At 35.6% G+C, this 21,354-nt stretch overlaps 4 protein-coding genes and 1 non-coding gene across 5 annotated transcripts; 2 read left to right on the top strand and 3 right to left on the bottom strand.

Moving 5' to 3' along the window:
• The first annotated feature begins 482 nt into the window (after positions 1-482).
• Positions 483-2,193, top strand: LOC125605818. Its single transcript, XM_048775281.1, has 3 exons — positions 483-695; positions 1,001-1,477; positions 1,688-2,193. Exons 2-3 carry the CDS (start codon positions 1,111-1,113, stop codon positions 1,732-1,734), a joined length of 414 nt encoding a protein of 137 aa, XP_048631238.1. The 5' UTR covers positions 483-695; positions 1,001-1,110; the 3' UTR covers positions 1,735-2,193.
• A 2,141-nt stretch (positions 2,194-4,334) lies between these two features.
• LOC106426209 (non-functional pseudokinase ZRK15-like) lies at positions 4,335-5,252 on the top strand. Its single transcript, XM_022696961.2, has one exon. It carries the CDS (start codon positions 4,335-4,337, stop codon positions 5,250-5,252), a length of 918 nt encoding a protein of 305 aa, XP_022552682.1.
• An 889-nt stretch (positions 5,253-6,141) lies between these two features.
• On the bottom strand, positions 6,142-9,214 carry LOC106405813 (receptor-like cytosolic serine/threonine-protein kinase RBK1). The gene is made up of 8 exons (XM_013846360.3): positions 8,648-9,214; positions 8,108-8,563; positions 7,449-7,706; positions 7,216-7,373; positions 7,053-7,132; positions 6,831-6,969; positions 6,598-6,747; positions 6,142-6,509 (listed from the first exon to the last, which is right to left on the bottom strand). The coding sequence occupies exons 1-8, from the start codon at positions 8,658-8,660 to the stop codon at positions 6,360-6,362; spliced, it is 1,404 nt and encodes a 467-aa protein (XP_013701814.1). The 5' UTR covers positions 8,661-9,214; the 3' UTR covers positions 6,142-6,359.
• Positions 9,215-13,630: 4,416 nt separating this feature from the next.
• Positions 13,631-15,098, bottom strand: LOC106426219 (dof zinc finger protein DOF5.7-like). The gene has a single exon (XM_013866935.3). The coding sequence runs from the start codon at positions 14,943-14,945 to the stop codon at positions 13,908-13,910; it is 1,038 nt and encodes a 345-aa protein (XP_013722389.1). The 5' UTR covers positions 14,946-15,098; the 3' UTR covers positions 13,631-13,907.
• A 3,899-nt stretch (positions 15,099-18,997) lies between these two features.
• TRNAN-GUU lies at positions 18,998-19,071 on the bottom strand. Its single transcript has one exon. It is a non-coding gene; the product is annotated as a tRNA-Asn (tRNA).
• Positions 19,072-21,354: the final 2,283 nt, after the last annotated feature.

Genomic DNA, 21,354 nt, shown 5'->3' with positions numbered 1-21,354 from the left:
GAGAATGTGGTTAGAAATTTTAAAACAACACTAAAAAGTTTAGGCTTCAGTATATACAATGTTTAACATAAAACTTAATTTTTCCGTAGGGGTTAAACACATAGATTTTAAGAAAAATTCAATAAATATAACAATATTTTTAATGCGTATTTTCCTTCTGTACTAATATATGGTGATGGTCAAAGAGGTTTGAAACCTTTGTTGTCTCCATTTCTCTAGAGAATAGCGATTTTATAATGGATAAAGAAGTGGATAAACTAAACTGATGTTTAACTTGAAAATCTTGAATTTATCTGATTTTTTAATCTGAATTAACCTAAAACCAAGAACTAAAATAGAATATTGAGGTTCTATATCCTCATCAACTAATAATCCTTTTTTTTGTTGGTTAACTGGTAGGAATCAGGTGTTGTGAAGTCTAGGGTAGAAGCGCACAGAAACAGTTGCTATTAAACCAAATAAACCGCTAATAACCGTCGGATCAATCTTTAATTGGTTAAGCCCGACAAAAGCGGGGGGAAAGAAACCAGAACAGAGACTAGTATATATAAATGAAGAAACAGAGCAGAAGAGGAGATCATATGTGAGCTTCTTCTTCTTCTTCTTCTTCTCCACAAGTCACAGAAAAGTCAAACAGACGCCGGAAACGACGCGATTCTAGAGTTTCCTTCCATCGTCGATCTGATCTTCTCTCGGTAATCTACGCTTCGGATATTTTTAGCATTTATATCCGCCGAATATTCCGGCGAATCATTGACGGACATCGAGGCTTCATTCGATCGCTTTCGCTTTTCTGTTTTTTTTCTTATTATTTTAAAATTGAAACACCGATCTGGAGGATAATTAATATGAAGAATCCACTTTGATCATTGTGATGATGATGATGTAATTAAATGGATAGGAGATTTTCTCTCTTTTTGGTTTTAATGAATTTGCTTTAGTGTTGGTTAGTGACAATGATTTTTAAAAAAAGTTGAGATATTTAATTATTTGGTGACAGGTTGAAGAAGAAGAGGATAAAGAAGCATAGGTCCATGGCTGAATGATAACAGTTTTATCTCCGGAGATTCGGAGTTTTTTTTTTCTTTTAGGAATCTAATAAAGAAGAAGATGGCAGTCTCTTTCCCTCGTCTCCCCAGGTGGTTGTGTGGTGGTGGTGGTGGTAGCACTAAGAAAGACTCAAAAGGATCATCTCCTTCACTGAAGAAGACTATTAAGACTGGATCTTCTTCTTCGGTGAAGAAGATGAAAAGAGGATGGGTTGATAGAGGAGAGGAGGAGGGTAAGATGGGGAATGTGCTGTTCCCTGAACCAGATGATCCTGAGTGGTCCATTGGTTGGGTTGAACCACATGGACCTGGGTTTAAAAGTGAGGATGATACTGGTGGTGGGTTTGTGGTTCTTGTTCCTTGTTACAAGAAAGTGATAGATGGTTCAGGGAATCAGATTCCAACTGGTTTCCTCTCTCCTGCTTCTGGTAATGCTTGTTTCCATTTTCATAAATCATTAATAGCAATTATTTGACTTATATGTGTATGTTTAGGTTGATCTCAGTGATTAAGTTTGTAGCTTGGAGCTTTTCTTGATTACCGAGTTAGAAGTGAATTTATTACCATAATTTATTGTTTAGACATTGAGGATTCTGAACTGAATAGTGTGTGGTTCTGTTTTGAATTAAAATCTGCAGATAAGAAGAATATGGAACAGTGGCTGTCGTCTATGGGGAAGCTTTAATAAGCTTTTGGAGGATTTGTGAAGATCAAGACTGTTTCCCACATTGTGTTTTTAAGTATTCAAAAATTAAAAATAAAAAAAACCAGAAAAAAAATTTGTGGATAGGTTTTCTGGAGACTTCTTTTGGTTCTCTGTTTCAAGTGAGTGACAACAAAACATCAAGTCATCCCTCTCAAGAATCTACTACTAATGGACAAATGTGATGGTGATGGAGGCTTGGCAGCCTAAAATGAATGAAGAATGATGGATTGATATGCTATGAATATGATATATGATTTGAGTACTGGATATTTTTCATGTGGGTGTTTGGAGTGAAGACGTTTTCTGCTTCTGTGGTCGAGATTATTGTGAACAAACAAAGAAAAAAGATTTTTCTTTTTGTTCTTTTGTGATTGATGATGTGTAATGGTGTACATACATGTACATAAGTTTCTCTTATATGTCTTCTTTCTTGGATCACATGCCTTGTGCTTACTTTCGACAACACGAGAGCCCCTGACGCTGTGCACGTTTATAATCATTAGAAACTTAGCAGAATCATCGATTTCATAAACAAAGTACACTCAAACATGTTGAACACGCTTTTGGTCAGACAAAACTTACATTTCACTATTTCCCATGAGGCCGAGTAGATTGAAAGCAGGACCAGGATGTCCTTGTTGTGAAGAGTAGGACGCAAGTAGGTTTTAAACAAGGTTGAAATCTGCATCAGTTGGTGTAAATTCCTCCTCTGAAATCTTGGATGATTCCTGCAGATCAGCGCCGGCTCTGGACGTGTGCGGACGGTGCTTTGGCACAGGGTCTCACCATTTTTTTTGTAATTTTTTGGTATATTTAGGGTCATACAGTTTTAATTTTATACATGAAAAGGTCATTTTTGTTTTTTTGAACACACAAAAAGGGCCCTAAATTTTTTTGATTTGTATAAGAAAGGGCCCTAAAAATTTGTTTGTGCACATGGCCTAAATATATTCTGAGCCGGGCCTGCTGCAGATGCAGATAAAATATCATTAAAACAAAAACTCAACCTCATAAACTCATAACAACCTACATAACAAAATGGCTTCAAGATGGATATGGAATAATTACCCCGTCTTACTTAGAAGAGTGTTGTTGATTGAAATGTTCAAAGCTCTTGTCAAGAGTTGAGTTCTTATGTTCCTCACTCATTGCTCCAGAGTATGATTCCATAAAGCTTTCCTTCTCATCCTCGTTAGACTCTCTTCTCCTTCGCTATCATCTTCAAAGTCATAAAATCCATCTCCATCTGCCTCTCTTGAAGAACAGGTTTTAACTCATCTTCACCAACGTACAGCCTAGAATCATTGTCAGAAACAGGAACGCCCTTGGCAAAAAAACGCAGATGTGAATCAAAATAAAAAGTTACAAAACTTTTGGGTTGAGTTTAAAAAGAAACTAGCTAGGAGGAAGCGTGTGGTACTCATTTGTTATGCCAGTCTTGAATGAGAGCACGAAGAGTTTGGTTTGGTGTGAGAAGTTGATAGTCTACTACTCTCATATTTTTTCATAGGAGATGTGTCATGTCCCATGCTTAGCCATTCCCCTATAGCGTCAAGCTCATAGGAAAACACGTCCGCTGCAACAGGTGTATTCTTCATCAGCTATCTAAGATACATATAATCCAATTGTAATTGGCTTTTGAAGTTTTTTTGGATCTTTCTAGTTGATATCATGTATATTACGCTGTAATATGAAACTACATATGTGTCCGGTGTCCCCATGCATGGCCATCTATTCATGCACGCGTGAATAATGATTTGCTTAACGAATACGTTACACGTACCTAATTAACAAAAGTACTATTAAGTCATGAAGACTACGTGGACGAATTGATAATTTTTGAAGCATAAAAAATGGTAATGTGAGCTTTTTTTGTTGCATTTTGGAAAACATATTATGAAATATCTCCCAAACGGCCAACTCCATCAAGAACTTTTCCTACAAGGAAGTCACTGTGGACTATTCTATTCAAAACATTAATGGCCATGAATGTTTATCGTTTTCTAAATGCTTTTCTTTTTGGCTAATTGTTTTTTTTCATAATAGTTTTCCAGTTTTCTAGTTTTTTTTTATTTTTGACTATAATTTTAAAATTGACTTTTAAGATTTGTTTGTATGTATGTCTTCACCTTTATTTTCTTGTTTGCTAAAGTTGAAATTACTAACATAAAATATCTAAGTATTTAATTTAAAAAAAAATTGAAAAATAATAATAACTCTTTTTAATGAGTTAAACAAATTATGAGTTATAAATATTATCAAAGAAACAAAAACAAAGTCTTAGGAAGAAAACATGCTTTAGGTGAAAGCCAAGTAATATAGCTTTGTATTCTTCATTAAGAATTGGCGAAAACCTTAAAAACTACATTTCATAATTTTTTAGAAGAAGAAAAAAATACTTCTATTAGAATCTTGAACGGGTCATAAAAATTAGTTTTTGACCCCTCAAACACTCTAAAATAATATCATTCGAGGCTTATATTAATACTGTTCTTCCTTCTCATTTACAAGTATGAGTGAGTTCTTCAGTTTGCGTCATTTTAGTTTTCAAAGCAAAGTTTTTTTTTGTGTGTATGTAGATGGGTTGGTGGAAGAAGAAGAAGTCACGAGCCGTTGTTAAAGAACAGACGTGGGACAGAGACCAATGGAGAGGAGAGAAAATTCTAGAAGCGCTAATCCAATGCTGTGATGGCAAACCAAATTCCATCAAATTCTTCACTGCTGATCAAATCCTCAAAGCCACTCAAAAACATTTTTGCAAGTGTAACATCCTTGAAAGACGTCAAAACATCTGCGAGTGTAGTCGTGTTTCCGAATTATATTTTCATGGGAAATGGTATTCAGGTACGCTCGATAACCATCGCATGATTCTACTTAGGAAAATGAAGGGAAGAAGTCCACATCCCCCTAGAGACATCTGCACTGGACCTCCTAAGGACGTAGCGATATCTTCGATGGTGAGTGATCACAAAAATTTCATGAAGTTGGTTGGGTGCTGTTTTGAGTTTGAATATCCAGTCATAGTTTATTATGGTGGAGAGAGACAATACTCACCTGTAGATTTGAATAAGATAGTGTCATGGAGAAGGAGAATGAAGATAGCAGAGGAAGTTGCAACTGCTTTAGCTTATCTTCACGTTGCGTTCCCAAGACCCTTTGTGTATAGGAACATGGGGTTGAAAAATATATTATTAGATAAAAATGGCGTAGCGAAGTTGAATGATTTATCTTATTGTGTCTCGATTCCAAAAGGAGAAACACATGTCAAGCTTACTTGGGCTGGTAAAGACTACGATTACATGGACAATGATTATATTTTCAACCGCGTAGTGTCGGAGAAAACTGATGTTTTCGGGTTTGGTGTTTTCATGCAAAAGCTTTTGACCGGAGAAAAAATTTTGAGGAGCTTTGTGGTTGGAAGAATTGGAGAGAGAAGAACAAGTTTCCGAAGTGGTTGTCCTCGTACATGGGAGAAGGAAGAATGGGTGAGATCGTAGATCCAAAGATGAGTTTGGTTTTAGAAGAAGAAGAGCGTTGTCTAATGGAAGCTTTTCTTGTCCTCTCAGAAAGATGTATTGGTCTTAGAGGGGAAGTTCCAAAAATGGTGGAAGTGGCTAAGGAACTAAGGAGGTCATTAAAACAAGGGGAATAGAGAAAATCACGAGAGATGTTGGAGAGGCGTAGAAGTGATGATAGGTTCTGTTTATTATGTGGTGACTGACTTTCAAAGTTTTGATCTTATTTTCGGGTATTTTTGCTATAAGAAAAAGAATTTTGAGTCAATGAATAAGGAAAAAGAAAGAAGAAATATGTGATTTGAATCATTATTTAGTCTTTTTTTTTTTTTTTTGATAAAAGGACGTTATATTTTTGTATCAAGGGGAAGAAAATTTTGCCGACATGTTAGCGTGTAACATCAAGAGCATGCATCGCTGTCCAATGTGGGTCGAGGTTGCTTAGCTATTCAAGAACCTCGTATTTATGTTCTCACTAGTTATTTAAAAATAAATAATAATTCCCAAATTTAGTTTGTCTTATGAAGGTTTTATATTCATGTTTGTTAGTTTTGATAATTTTAGTTTACGTATGAAACTAATGCAGCTAAAGAAATGATCACATGCATGGTCGGCTTTGGTGAGAGATGTCTTTGCGAGTGATTGATGAGATTGGGATATCGTAGTGGTGCTTTCAGCCTCGCAAGGAGGCAAGAGGCTTGGATTAGCTGACGCTGGGTTTGGAGTGTGGCTCGGTGTTTGGTTCGGAACTTGGTTAGGCCTTGTTGAGACAGATACTTGATGATTTCTTGAATGATTTCTGATGACTAAACAAGTGACTATATATTCTATTTCCATAATTTTCTAATAGTTTTACCTATTCATATTACAAAGTTGCGAGATTTTTCGATTAATCATTCGGATTTCAAAAGTGACTACAGCTTTCACATGAACAAAGGTTGAAGACACAAGCATAAGCTGAGACTAGAGGCCAATTATACATACAATCTTTCCTTTCTTTTAGAGATTTTTACAATGGAGAATATGGAGTAAAATCACATGCAAGAAAGACAAGGTAATACTTTTATTGTTGTTGTTGGATTGGTTGCTTCACTCCATTAAGAGTTGTCTATGCCGAATGAGACCGTCAAGGTACGAGGAAGAGGTATGATCTTGTAGGTCACACCCGTCGAGACTCACTGTTCTTGCTCCGCCGTGCGGCTCAGCTAACCGGTCATTCCCACGCAATAGCTGCACCAACTACATCCAAAACCAACCCAATTCATAAGTTGCTTATTATTAGATCAAACACTAATGGGACTAGTTTGGCTTTGGAAATGGAACATACCCGGTTCATATCAGGACGCATAGTGGCTACATGGTGTATGCACATTGAAGCTGTTTGCATCACCCTTCTCATCTCAGTTTCATCAAAGTCATTTCCTAGCTTAGGATCAACTATTTCCTCCAAGCTGCTCTTCTCCAGAAGTGGTTTCACCTTGAAAAATAAGCATTTCAAACTGTCTTAATTGTTGTAAAATGCGTACAAAGAGAAGAAGAAGAGCAGTTTCAGATCATTACCCACATCACAATGCTTTGCCTGCTATCTGTATCAACCGCTCGACGACCAGTTATGATCTCTAGAAGCAACACCCCAAAAGCAAACACATCCGTCTTCTCATCAACAACCCCATGCATAAAGTACTCTGGAGCTAGATACCTGTAAGAGAAACAAAGAACCAAACCTGGTTAAGATTTAAACATCAAGAAGAGATTGTGTAGCCGTGGAAATCTGTGTCTGACCCGAATGTGCCTTCGATAGGGAAAACAATATGTTGAGGACAATTCTCTGGGAGCCACTTAGCAAGTCCAAAATCAGATATCTACCAAAAAAAAAAAATTCATATCAGATTCAGCTAAAACTGATTAGTTTTTGATTGTTGAATTAATCAATCAATAAAAATACCTGAGCTTCATAATCTTGACTTAGCAAAATGTTGGAAGCTTTGATGTCACGGTGAATAATCCGTCTAGGACAATCATTATGAAGATATCTCAAACCATCAGCTACACCCAAAGCCACTTTATACCGTTTCTTCCAATCCAAACACTCCTCCTCAGACCCTACAAAGGTTTAAAAGAAACATAAACACAATTAATAATGTTTTAAAAGCATTTTTATTGCAATGGAGAGTGTACCGAAGAGTAGAGAAGCGAGACTGCCGTGCGGAGCGTACTCGAGCACGAAATGCAAACCGCGGTCGCTACTGAAACCGCGAAGCCTTGCTGCGTTTGGGTGGTTAACGTGTGCGATCATCCCTAGTTCAGATAAGAAGTCGCTGACTCTTTCTTCTTCTTCCATGGCGTGTCTCATCAGCTTCTTGATGGCCACCGTCTCTCCGTCAGGTAAAACTCCTCTGTACACCTCCGCATGTCCTCCCTTCCCAATCATATTCTCTAACAAAAACACGTACAACACATCAAGATCCATGCTAGCCACTAGGAGACACAAGAACATAACCAGGACCGGATCTTGACACATTCCAGGGAAACATTGGTCTTATCCCGCAATTTTTTATTTAAAAAAACATTTATATAGATACAGAGCATTCTAATTATTTTAAAAACTTTATTAAAATTCTTAATAAAAATCTATAGATCTCAAAAAAATCTCAGGACCGGCCATGTACCGAACCTTACCGGGATTAAAACTGTTTATGATTCTTAAAATCTTTAAAATTTTAGGACTGGCCATGAACATAACCTTACCGAACCTTACCGGGATTAAAACTGTTTATGATTCTTAAAATCTTTAAAATTTCAGGACTGGCCATGAACATAACCTTACCAAACCTTACCGGGATTAAAACTGTCGGTGGCGGCAACAAGCTCTTCGTACGTGAAGTTCCGCCACGAGGGTTTAGCTACGAGGATTTGGTCGCAGTCAACAGGAGAAGGAGATAGCTTAGGCTGTTTCCGCCGCATGTTTTTCCTCGTGAGCTCGTAGCTGGCGAGGAGAGGAATGACAGAGAATCTCCTTATGGACTTCTTCTTGATAGAGTCTATCATCTTGTTCCATTGAAGACCGTGGTGCTGAAGAGACGAGACGTTCGGAGGAGTTGTAGATAACGGCGACGATGACTTATCAGGCGAGCACGAGCTGCAGCTGCTGCTGTTGTCGGAGTCCGAACTCGTTAATGGGATTTCAAGAACGCATCTCGGCGATGGATCGTCGATAGATAATGAGTCGCTGTTCTCCGTCTCCGTCTTTTCATTGCTTCCTTTGTTCTTCTTCTTTTTCTTCTTCTCCATCTCTGCACATAACATGTTTGAGTAGATTTTTTCATTAGAAGACAAGGCATAAACATAATGTCGTAACATTGACTATATAGCCTTACCTTCAACAGCCATGGCCTTCGTCCTCTTGGATTCTCTGTGAGAAGAAGCTTTGAATGATAATATTAAAAAAAAAAACTCAAAGCTTCATGAAAGTTTCTCCGAAGAGTAACATCTCCGTGAGGAGAAGGAAGAGAGTCCGGAGAAACAGGAAAGCAGAGGTTTGTCTTCTCTTCTAATGTGTGGTTTCTGAACCGTTGTTTTTTTTTCTTTTGCTTCTTGTCTTTGTTAGAGAGTTTTATCTTTAGAAATGTTTATTCTTAGAAGATTTTTAGAAAGCTTCAAAGTGGAAGAAGAAGAAGATGAAAGACCAGGTTTATTATGACTGGTAATGGATTGGAATCTATGCTATATTTATACAAAATCCACCACATGCATGCAAGTCGAGAGTTCTGTTTCACTTTTTTACAAAAGATAAAAGAGTTCCGTAACTAACGCTATCCAACGAACGAACACGCCGACGGCTGACATATATTATCTGGAGCTGGTCAATGGCATTTTCCGTAATTACAGTGGATGAGAAGACAAGACATCCTCTGTGTTTTAAAATATAGTTATGACTTGTTGTGAGGCCACTAATATTAGCCATGTGAAGCACTGACATTGTTTTTATACTTTGTTGGGTCTCTTCAAGCTATTTTTTATTATTGATGCAACCTTTAAAAGCAGCATAAGCGATAAATGGCGGACTGTGTATGAAACACAAAGGCAATTAAGCTTTAACCACCCTAGACCTTATTTTAAAAATATATTTAACTTTCTTATATAATAAACTGGTCAATATCAAGATAGACAACATTCATGAGAGTGTTCTGGTTGACGACACGACCGTCACGAGTCATCATGGAGCTTAGTTAAAAGACGTTTATTCGAAACACATCAGGCGCGACATCATTGGACCCACCATCTCAAGCTCTAACTTAAGTGCATAAAATAGAAAAATCTAACGACGAAAATGAAAAGAATAGGCATGTGTCAAACTTTCTACATGTGTGGGTTAAGTGTAAGCTAAGAGAAGCTTAGGGTAGAGATGAAGAAGATAACGTTTTATTCAAGGTTTCTTTCTTGATTACAATGGTTACATAACATCTGAATATATAGTAAAGCTGAGAGACCAACTAGGGCACAGCTCAGCATGTGACAGCACATAGCTTTAAGGAATCAAATCTGTTACACAGCTGTGTGACGTGAGCTGGAGCAGCCGTACGGAGACCGTAGTTTGGCGTCATCTGCTTTGGTCCTCTGTTACCGTTGCATAGCAGAGCTGTTGGTTGAACGGGCCTAGACACCAATGTGTGGGCTTTAGCTTCTGCCAAGGCCTCTGAAGTGCTGTGTAACGTGAGCTGGAGCAGCAGTACGGAGACCGTAGTTTGGCGTCATCTGCTTTGGTCCTCTGTTACCGTTGCATAGCAGAGCTGTTGGTTGAACGGGCCTAGACACCAATGTGTGGGCTTTAGCTTCTGCCAAGGCCTCTGAAGTGTTCGGACTTAGACTATCTAACCGAACCACATAGATAGTGGATGTGACATAGAATCTTTACGTCTCCGTGGAAAATAGTTAAATTCATCAACGCAAAAGCCTAACAAGATCTTCGGCCTTCTGCTTACGAAACAAAGCTCTATCCACTGAGCTATAAACGCTAAGTTAGGACTAACTAAACAATGTTATTACCAACAGTTTGTAGCTTAAAAGTAGTTCCAAAAAAAATTAGTCCTAACATATACCTTCTCTTCATGTAAAAAGGCAATTAAGAAAAACAACTTTCACTTGCTATGCCATATAAAGAAGCTAGTGACCTTTCACCATACCATCACTCCCGAGTTGTATCGAAGATTCTCTGATGATGCAAAAACAGAGAATTAGAAGGAAAAAATATTTCAGAACGGTTTGTGTCACTTTCAGGTGCTATGAAAGCATAAAAATCTCTTAATAGGCCTTCTCCAGTTTAAAAGATTATTGGGGCTAAAATGCTCTCAAGTGGGTCAACTAGTGCCTAAATGGGCCTTGTGGCATTTTCAAATATTCCGACAGCTGACCGACATACTCTAAGGTATTGGTCGGAGGAAAAATGCATCGGCGATGAATTGAAATTGTCACGGGGGAGTGATCGCCTTCTCTAGAATTTCAAGCTTATTTGGTACAAGCGACAGTTCATCGGTTGCACACAAAAAAAAGACAGTTCATCGAACCCTATTTTAATATTCAATCTAGGCTTCTCTGCATCACGAGTAACTTCTTAACATGGCCATTTCATATTGAGTCATTGACAATGGAAATGAGGCCACCGTTTTTTTTTTTGTATTTGGTTGTTACTCTTGTGCATATGAATGAAATAATGACAATGTTACAGTTTTACAAAAATAGAAAAGGGTAAACTGTTTTTATGATGAAAACGTAGTTTATGATTATTATTCTCAGAAAAAGTAACACATGATTCATTGTTCATTTTGAGCATTTCAAAGGAAAATGAAGCTTTTAGTTGTTAATTTCTCAGTTGGCGATACTTAACTCAAATCGAAATATTTATATATAGACCTTTAAATCTAGTAGTTTGGAGTTTATTGCGTTACTATATATACAAAGTAAAAGTAATGACGTGACAAAAAAAAACATGTAACTTGTTTTCTGTTGGAAGCTTTCTCTTCTTTCTTTCTTTCTCGTCATTATCAAAAGACGTTATGTTGTGATGAGGTTATGACAAATTTCATATTTGTGCTTAGGTTCGACGAACGGCCTCACACATGTACAAACTTCATATTATCTCCTCCTCGCAATTGGTTTATATTTGATTCTTGTAGCAAAGCCGTGAAATAGCGACATATTAAATTTACTCATATTGCATGATATAACTAGGCAGTTACATCACTTGTATTCACATTCATCATGCTCCTTCACTACCTATCCGTTTCATTAAATTATCACAAAATACTTCAACATGTTGTATATAAAAGTTATTTATTTTTTATAAATTACATTACACTTTAAGCTTATTATTTGGCTAGTTAATGTGGTGTCTCGAGCAAAAGCAAGAAAAGGTTTATTCTTGATTTATATTACCTTTTTATGATGATTTAACAGAGATGATAAAGAAAAAGAAAACTAAAAGTTAAGATATCCGAAAGACAATGATCTTCTAAAGCAAACTTACTAATGATCAATAAAAAAAAGCTTATTGTAAGGAGAATGTAGTATTGAAAAGTGCCAACATCGCCTTTTTGTTTGGGAGTAACCAACATCACCTTTTAAGGGTATGACTGGGTTTCCCGCTACCACCTGCAAACGCAGCTTTTGCGGTTGGTAGCGGTTGTTGGCGTTTTGCAACAATCGCTCAAACCGCTCCAAACCGCTCCAAATCGCTCTGAACCTCATAAATTCAAAAGCTGGTTCCAGCTAGCGTTTGCGGTTGCGGGCGGTTGCGGGAGGATAAAAAAAATTTCTTTTTTTTCCAAAACAATATAAATACAAAAATAAAAATATTCAATAAAAAAATTAAATTGGAATTATAAAAATGCTAAAATATATCTATTATATTTTAATTAATATTATAAAACTGTAAAATAAAAATATTTTCTATATTTTTAAAAAATTAAACTATAACTTTCTAAATATAACTTTTATGTTTATTATAATATTATTATTTTTGATATTTTTATAATTGTATAAAATGTAAATATTGTTAATTTATTATTTAACCGCTGCTGCATTTGGTAGTTAACCAGTCATAAGTATCCCGCAAACGCACCAATTTCTAACCGCAGAACCAGTCGTACAAATCTCTTAAAACCGCTAGAAACCGCAACCACCCGCATCCGCAAACTCCCGCAACCGCAACCGCAACCGCTGCGGTTGAACCAGTCAGGCCCTAAGTGACCGGAACCTATAAACATTAATTCTTGCAGATGTGTGTGTGTATTCGTACAGATAAATGATATAGTTATCTATCAAAATAATTGGAATAACAAAATTACTCTTGTGATTTTAAAAAACATAGCTTTGTCTCTATAACGTTTACGAGTGAGCTTATAAATACAATTATAGTCATGACTAAATTCTAACTTTTGTTAGTTAAACTAAATCGTAATAAAATTATTTATAAGAATAATTTTTTAGACATTTATATTTCGTTTATTTGTAGTGATTTTGACAGAATTTAAAACATATACATTATATGTGTTCATGCGTACATATATAAAAACCTCATGTGTAGAGAGACTGCAAAAGAAGGCTAAGGCCTGCTCTCTGTGTTCACGTAGACTCGACATAGTTCAGTGTCTTCTAAGATGCTATATGCTTGTATGTACATTAATTAGACCACACTTCACTGACAAAGTTTTCATGCAACATCAGTCTATATTTTCTACTTACAGCACAACTATCGATGTTGTAACGAATATTACACTGTCTAGAATTATTGAGATTTCATTATTCACTAGGGCACAGTTCAATTGATGTGGATGGCAAATTTCAATTTTGGGTATAATTAGGCTCAGTTAAACTTATTAAATCAAGTAAAATGAATTGATTGGTATTATAACTAATCCCAAGGAGACATAATCTGTTTACTGAGAATCACATTTGAAGATTTATTTTTAATTAGTATTCCGTCCATTCCTAAATACAAGATGTCTTAGATAAAACACATTTATTAAGAAACTTGTTTTTATCTAAAAAATATAATTGGAATTTAAAATTTAAAATTATTCAACCAATTATAAAATAGAATTATTAAATTTGGTTGGTTCCACAATATTTGATAAAGTTCAAGGTACTTAAAAATATGAGAATATCTTATATATTAGAACATAAAGATTATTCTAAACATCTTATATTTCAAAACAAAGGTGAACCAATTAGTTTTTTTTTCTGAAACACCAACCAGGCAACCACCAATTAGTTAGTTGAGAATTTCACCACTAAGCTCAAGTCCAAGAGCCTTTCAATAATTAAGCTTTAAGCACAGTAAATCCTGTTTTGAATTCGCCCAATATTAAAAAAAAAACAGACTAATGAAAAAGTTAGAGAATCTAATACAGTATATATCTATCAATTCTTGAATTTTGGTTTTGTTTACAAATTGAAACTTATAATACAACAATAGTAACCCAAACAACAACAACAAAAGCTTACTACAAAGAACACCCAAATAAAACAAAACCATAAACATAAATATTTTTGGAAGTGACATCACAAACACACATAGTTTTAAATCTTGATCATATAAATATAGTTTATCTTAAACTTACCAAGAATCATGGCAAAGCATTAATTATAATGATTAACATCAGTCCAAGCTTGAAGTCCATTGTTCCATTGATCGCTTCCTCCTGTGTTATTATTTTCATTGTTATTAATCACCCTTTCGTTGTCGTTATTATTACCAAAGTACCACTCTGTCTGATTCTCTCCTTTCTTAGTTGTCGGCGACGGCGATGAGTTAACGATCTCGAGATTCCGGTAAAGAAGCGGCTGTGGCCTCTCCACAACAACAGTCTCTTCTTTAGAGTTGCCAAAAAACATAGCCATCCTCTGTTGCTGAAGCCTCCAGTGTAAATCTTGGTTTAAACAACTCAAAGTTTCTATCGACGTAGCTAAGTTTCCATCGGTTGTGAAAGTCGCCGGTGAATGGTTGTTGTTGTTGCTGCTGTAATCTCCAAAACCCATTAGGGTTAAACCTGATCCGACATCAACAGGTGTTGTTTCGACCTGCTCCATGGTCGTCCTAAGGCCAAGAACTTCTTGATTATTCATAAGTTGAAGATCGTTTATTTTGTTGAGAGATAATCCAGCGAGCTGAAAATCCATTGCTGTTGGAGGAGTGAAGAATTTAGATGCTTCTTCCATGGTTGAAGAGAAAAATCTCTGAGATGAAGAAGAAGAAGGAGCTATAATGTTAGGTTTTATTGATTTTTTGGTTTTCCGACAACCGCCACCGATGGGGACGTTTCTTAAGGAACCGCCACGTGTCCAGTAACGGCGGCAAGATTTGCAGAAGTGACGAGGCTGAGAGAGGCTGTAGTTGTTGTAGTAACAAAACTTTGTGTTTGAGGAGTTGCAACGAGGGCATTTTAGGGTTTGTTGGTCTTGAGAAGCGGTGGAAGACGGTGGTTTTTTGGTATGGGACGCACCGGTGATACGGTGATCCGGTTTAGGAGAGTGGAGATTGGTATGGGAGGACATGATAATGATGGGACGAGAGAAATAAAGGAACAAGAAAAGTATGATGAGAGCGAGAGAGATTGAGGAACAGTTGGTAAAAAGGGTTTCGTCTGGTGTGAATTTATATATAAAATGATTCTGCATGTATGTGAGCTTGTGTATGTTTTAGAAACGTTTGTTTGGCTTAATTATTTATAGATATTGAGTAAACAAAAAGTGGCTTTGTCTTCAAAAAGTTGGAGACGTAAATAGTTATTTTGTTTATGAGACTTAAATCACTTTAATTTTCTTTTCTTGTCGAGTTAATTATTTGAATGTTTTTGCTTTTGTAGCAAAAAAAATTGTCTTTGTATTTATTAATATTAAAAGAGTGTGTTTATCAAAATGAAACTTTAATATCCAGAGTTTTATCATTCATTTTAAGATATTAAATGCAAAAAAGAAAAATCTTAACGAATTACAAAAAGCTAATGGTACAAATTAATATGAGCATATAGATTTGTTAACATGTATATAAAATTCAATATTTATGTATTAACAACTAAAACTAGAATTACGATGTTGCATGTAGAACATGTTATAATTCTCTTGCATAATAATTACCTCGACAATACTCAATCTTTTCGCTAAAAAGTAGATTTTTTTTTTCGCTAAAAGTGTAAATATCATTAACTTGAATGAAGGTCTGATCACAATACAAATTGAAATCTGATCTGCTCGAAAGCTAATTCAGATTCTATTGGCCGCAAAAATATAAAAAACCCATAGAACCTAGAGAGAACTAAGAGTGTTCAGAGGTGAACAACACTTAGAACTAAGATTATTGCAACAAACATTAGCTATTAGAACCTTACACAAGCATTTCTTGATACCTGAGGCTGAGCCTTAAGCATCGAAGAGTAGGCTAAAACGGTGTTGAAATGCCGAAGACAAACCCGGAGATTCTCTCAAGCTGCGACGACGGAGGGCCGGCAACACCCAATCCGGTGCAAGCTGAGGTGGGCTTCGTTGAAGACAACACCAATAACCGCTCGGGAAGCTCACAACCTGACTATCAAAGCTGACCACACTTGCTTTGAAACTCATGTATCATGGTCAAGCGCAGGCGGTCTTAATGCTCCCATATCCGGCCACGCGACCCAGAGATTAAGTGCAGACAACAAATCAGTCAAGAGAAGCATCCCGGAGCATTGCGAAGGAGATGAAGATCTGGAGAAGTCAGTAGACACCTCAAAAACAGGTGAATCCGAGTGTGAGCGAGGCTCTAGCATCATGACCTGGAGGGAACACGGCGGGACTGTCCTCCAAGAACCCTGAGTATTCAACCACCAAAGAACAATAGAAAGAGACACAAGCCACAACACAGGGACAAACCATGGAAGCTAACACTTGAAGCAAAGGAAAGAGGCCCTCAACGGAGAGCCACGGCTCCGCCGTACTCAGAGAAAACGAATTCTCGAGGAGAGGCTCTAAAGAACCTTGAAGCTACTAGACCCTTGAACCATCGGGAGGCAAGGCAGCAATGAGAAGAGAGGTAGCTACGCTCTCGAAAAATCACCACTCTTGAGATTAAGATCTGACCCAGATCTTACGCCGACAGTCGGAGGAGGCAGAGAATCAAGGCCACCGAGAATCGCACCACCATCACACCCTCGTCTGTACTCCAGAGAAGAGAGGCACGCGCCTCTAGCTTCCGATTAGGTCCACCGAAGAAGAAATCCAGAGTAGCTCGACAAAGAGGAGGTAACGGCGGTCGATGGGATCGATGAAAGTGGCTGAGACGAGCAAAATAGAGGCGGAGGAGGAGACCGGCGGCGACAAGTGCCTTCGATCCCCTCGAAAACAAGATCGATTTGGTGGGATTAGGGTTTGACGGCGTCGGGGTGGAGAGACACTCGAGAGAAAACCTTTCTCTCTCTCTCTCTTGTTTTTGCTAATTGCAACTCGGCAGTTGCGTTGTAAAAAAAAAAAATGTACATTTTATTACATTCGATATATGAATTTCTTTGCAGGTATAGTCTTTGTATACGTAGAGAGATGAGTGAGGGATAATAGAGACAAAAGGAGAAGATGAGAGAGAGGCATGAAGTGGCAGAAAAGACAGAAGAACATATATAACTGTGCAATTGATCGGAACAAATCGGATAGAATTTGTTATCTGTCGTGTTATGTTGTTGCGGTAACGTTTTTTCAATGTGTGAAGTGTGCACTGCACCGGTCTTTATACGTAAACTATATATTTTATACATATATTCATGCAGCCAGTTATACTTATTATAGTTGTCAGCAGTATGCAACTCTACTAAGGAAACCATAACTATTTGAACAATTTATTTATATATCCTTTAAGTTATTGTTGCCAAGAAACTGAGAATACATATACTAACTTGTAGATTTCAAATTTATATAGTAGACATAAATTTGATTCGTATGAGTTCACGTTTAAACATTTAAGCAGGTTTTTAAAAGTTTAACGAGTAGGGTTTGTTACATTAGTTAACTTTCTCTCACATCTTTGTAAAGTTTTCCTAATATAATTTTGACCATTAACTCCAAAAACTTCTCTTGACACCTTTTATCACCCCCTTTTTTATTTTTATTTTGTAACGGTAATATATAATATGATTAAATTATCAACTAAAACTTGCAATATTTGACGTTTGTGAAGTGAAATTGCATCATAATCAGATTCCATAGGGTTTTAGTATACGTATTAATTCCAATTACACAGTTAGTGAGGCCATGTTCTCAATAATATGCATATATCAATAAATAATACATCCAAAAATAGAAAAAGAGAAGATTGTGTTTCGATGATTGATCAAGCGTCTCCATCTGTGAAGAAACACGAGAGAACGGAGAAGAAGAAATAGGAAACATGTGAGAGCTTCAAGAATGGATCTCTCGTGAAACTGAACCGATCATCCTCTCTGATACATACAGCTTACACCCACTTTTGTTTTGAACTGATAATAAATCCAAAACCATACCGCAATTGCAAATGAGATTCATACACGCCCGGTTTAACTTTTAAACTATTCTTCATATGTATCTCCATTAGCCTTTTTTTCATAATATCAAATTACTATTGAAACTTGAAGAATATTTACAAAAAAAAAAAAAAAAATTACTACTGAAATTAATCTACAAGGAGCAAAATAAGTAGATATTTGCATCGGTGATATTATTAGATGTTCTAACCCCAACAATTTATACTACTCCGATCCATATAAATCCAAACCTGATATACTTGACCAAAAGCGCATTTGTATCACAAAATAAAATAAAATATATGTTTGTTCTTTTATTTATTTTGTATCAGAGGTTTGGCCTATATTGATACAAAACAAGTTCTTAACAAACTAATATTCTCCCAAAAAGAAACTTTGTACCTTTTAACATCTGGTTTTCCTTTATTTGATATCAATAAATATTGTGAGAGATATATACTCCCTCCGTTTTTTATTATAAGTCGTTTTAGAGAAACTTTTTTGTTCCAAATTATATGTCGTTTTCGGTTTTCTATGTAAAATTTATTAATAATTAATGTTGTATGACCAATAGTAATATATCTTCTATTTTTCTATTGGTTGAATTGTGGTTAGGTAAATAATTAATGATGTTTTTGTTTAGAAAATATAAGAAATTAATGGTTTTTTTTATCTAAGTGCATAGCTGTAAAACGTCTTATATTAAAAAACGGAGGGAGTATAAAAATATATTAAATTAGTGTAAAGACGCAGTTTCAACAAGGATTGGTCAAATGCAGTTCAAATGTTATATCGTTATCAAACGTTGTAGAAGCATATACCACCTGATATACCCGGTCTGTTCCCATTTATTCCAGCCGTAATCTGATCCTCCTTTTCATTGATTGTTTTACATTTATTTATATGAGTTCGGTCCGAGTTTAAAACAAAGTTAATGCTCTACTGGGATCTTGAAACAGGAAAAGAAAAACAAGAATTAATATTGAAAATTGTGAAGCTAATCACGAGAAACGTACGGAACGAGAGAAGGGCTGATTCGTGGAGGCCCATTAGTTTTAAACCAACCATTGGGCTTACAAGCTTGAACGTACCTGTATTGTCGGATTTTTAGATTATTTCGTCTAACAAATAATTACGATGTGTATGGCAACTTATGGACTTGTAGCCCATTATTAAAAAAGGACAAAATGCACTATGGCTAAAAAACGCTAGAAGGAGGGTTCGAACCTCCGACCTTGTGGTTAACAGCCACACGCTCTAACCAACTGAGCTATTCCAGCTTTTGTTTAAGCAATTAAGAACGTATTAATAGAATTCGTCTTTTTCTAACAAACTATTAAAACATAAATTTTAAAGTACGAGATACATTTAAATCTACCATCCATCCCCATTGGAGATGCTCTAAGTTCGTGAATAATTTTGTAAGCAGATAACTCATTTCTCTTTCTAGAGAGAGACTACACATTTAAAAATAATCAAATGGGAATTACCCATTTAGTATACAAGAGCAAACAAAAATAATATTAACAATTCTAATCACATTGACTTTAGTAATGTGAAAGCTGGCACTAGAGATGTAAGAAGATACGAACTAATTGTTAACTTGATTTGCAGCGTACAATGATTCAATGAATAGTTTTGGACATGTGAATAAAAGATGAGATGTGACTTTGATTATGATTACTTCAGAAACTGTGATGGAAAACAAAATAAATTCATAATATATTCATAAACAGGCATAATTAACTGAATCTGGCTCGTGTTCTCGTAAAGCTCTCTCCTATGCTGTAATAGTTGAGTGACCCTTGTCTTATTTTTTACCTGTTCGTTCCATTGTTTTTTATTTTACAAGTCGTTTCCTAAGGTAATGTACGACAGAGATCGTGTCGAATAAGATTTATATGTCTCATAAAATAAATTAAAAATTCAGAACTTTTGACTAATTTGAGTTTTCGAATATGCTGTCCTACATTATCGCTAAGCAAATAGCTTCGGTTTTGTTTTAACTGTGGATTTAAAAGGCTTTATGAAGAAACCAAAACGTTGATTTAAAAAATCGAGCTTCCCTTCTAGCTTAAATCTACACATAACCACTTTGGGGAGTTAATCAGTGATTAACGAAACGTAAAGATTAGGTTGATGGTGTGGACTCTGGAGAGCATAGACGATGTCTACAGACTCTACACGGTGTGTATGCAATGTGATAAATACATTATGTCTATCCAACACGGTAACACCATACTGTTCATAAATCAAAAGAGTTGTAAGTCTAACTTTTCACAGTATTTGCTGTCGATAATTATTTGATTTGGAATGGTTAAACAGTTAGTATAGGAAATGAAGCTAAGCATATTTGTACTTTTAAAACCGGTAGAAGAATTTTTTTTTTTTTTTCAAAATGAAACTATTGATTATTCTTATTTCTTACAACTAGAAAATGCAATTTATTTACTGTATTGTTTATAGATCATGTTATTTATTTATTTATTTTTTACAGCGAAAAATTATTCTACTACTCAAGCTTGAAGTGGTATGGATATCCAGACCAGAATAGAATAACCAATAAAATGAAACTCTCTATGAAAAAGAATAGACCATGTTATTCATCAATAGTATATCATACTATATATATATTATTCATGTATAAAAATACGAACCATTTGATTCGTTTTTATTTTCTCTTAAGTTTTAATTATAAAACTGTAGTGAGGATTAAAACAATTTTAAATCATAAGACTATACATTTAATCGCCTGAAATTGCTTATATATAACATTTGCTTGAATGTTGATTTTCGCTTATTAAATGTCTTTTTCATAGCTCTACAAATATCTTTAAAATAATACAAAATATAGGCTTCCAAAATTTGACAATCAAGCGCATATTGTCTGGAGCTGCAAGTAACTCTGATATAAAATCCAACAATTGTAAGAGTAGGTCTAACAACAAAAAATCGTTTACTTCATGAAAAACCTTTATACATTTTCATATGGGCTTATTGGCTTACTAGCCATATTTAAAAAGAAAATCAAGAGAATAGACATGATTTTGACAGAATGTAGTGACTGTCTTTTTACCATCATTCCAGCCGGTTATACCCTTGTTAGTAACAGGTATCCGGTTTCTTCACATAAAGAAAACGACGTGGTGATTTTGTGACCCATAGTAATAGTGAGCGAATTTTAAAAGCGCGTGAAATGAAACGGCGAAATAGAAGATAATGAAACGTATATTCTATACCGATTACAAACGTTCCATACTAATTTGGGTAGAATAGTATCACTGTAAATCCAATTCCAATTGAAAGAACAGCAACACTGAAAATTTAGATATAAACTAATGAACTAAATCACTAAACCCAACTTAGAAATAGAAACCATTGACACAATCAATGTTTAAGCTAAAGAAAATGATAGTAGACCGTCTTATATTTCTAACGACTACAAAGAAAGTTAATTTCCATTTAACAACTACGAATAAAAAAATTGAAGTATACTATTTTATTTAGCGGCGAACTATTCCATATGCTAAAGTATAAATGAGTAAGTTAATGATTATAAGTCT

The sequence above is a fragment of the Brassica napus genome, unplaced genomic scaffold (genome assembly GCF_020379485.1).
Source record: "Brassica napus cultivar Da-Ae unplaced genomic scaffold, Da-Ae ScsIHWf_806;HRSCAF=1155, whole genome shotgun sequence".
NCBI classification, from domain to species: Eukaryota; Viridiplantae; Streptophyta; class Magnoliopsida; order Brassicales; family Brassicaceae; genus Brassica; species Brassica napus.
This window is presented reverse-complemented; position numbering and strand designations above follow the sequence as displayed.

Excerpts from the sequence above, each read along its gene's own strand:
- LOC106405813 (XM_013846360.3), bottom strand. Across the intron at positions 7,133-7,215 it reads GTCAAGATTATGAAGCTCAG|ATATCTGATTTTGGACTTGC; the intron begins GTATTTTTATTG and ends TTTTTTTGGTAG. Across the intron at positions 6,970-7,052 it reads CCTATCGAAGGCACATTCGG|GTATCTAGCTCCAGAGTACT; the intron begins GTCAGACACAGA and ends TTTCTCTTACAG.
- LOC106426219 (XM_013866935.3), bottom strand. The coding sequence starts at position 14,945 with ATGCAGAATCATTTTATATATAAATTCACACCAGACGAAACCCTTTTT.
- LOC125605818 (XM_048775281.1), top strand. The coding sequence starts at position 1,111 with ATGGCAGTCTCTTTCCCTCGTCTCCCCAGGTGGTTGTGTGGTGGTGGT. Across the intron at positions 1,478-1,687 it reads TTTCCTCTCTCCTGCTTCTG|ATAAGAAGAATATGGAACAG; the intron begins GTAATGCTTGTT and ends TAAAATCTGCAG.
- LOC106426209 (XM_022696961.2), top strand. The coding sequence starts at position 4,335 with ATGGGTTGGTGGAAGAAGAAGAAGTCACGAGCCGTTGTTAAAGAACAG.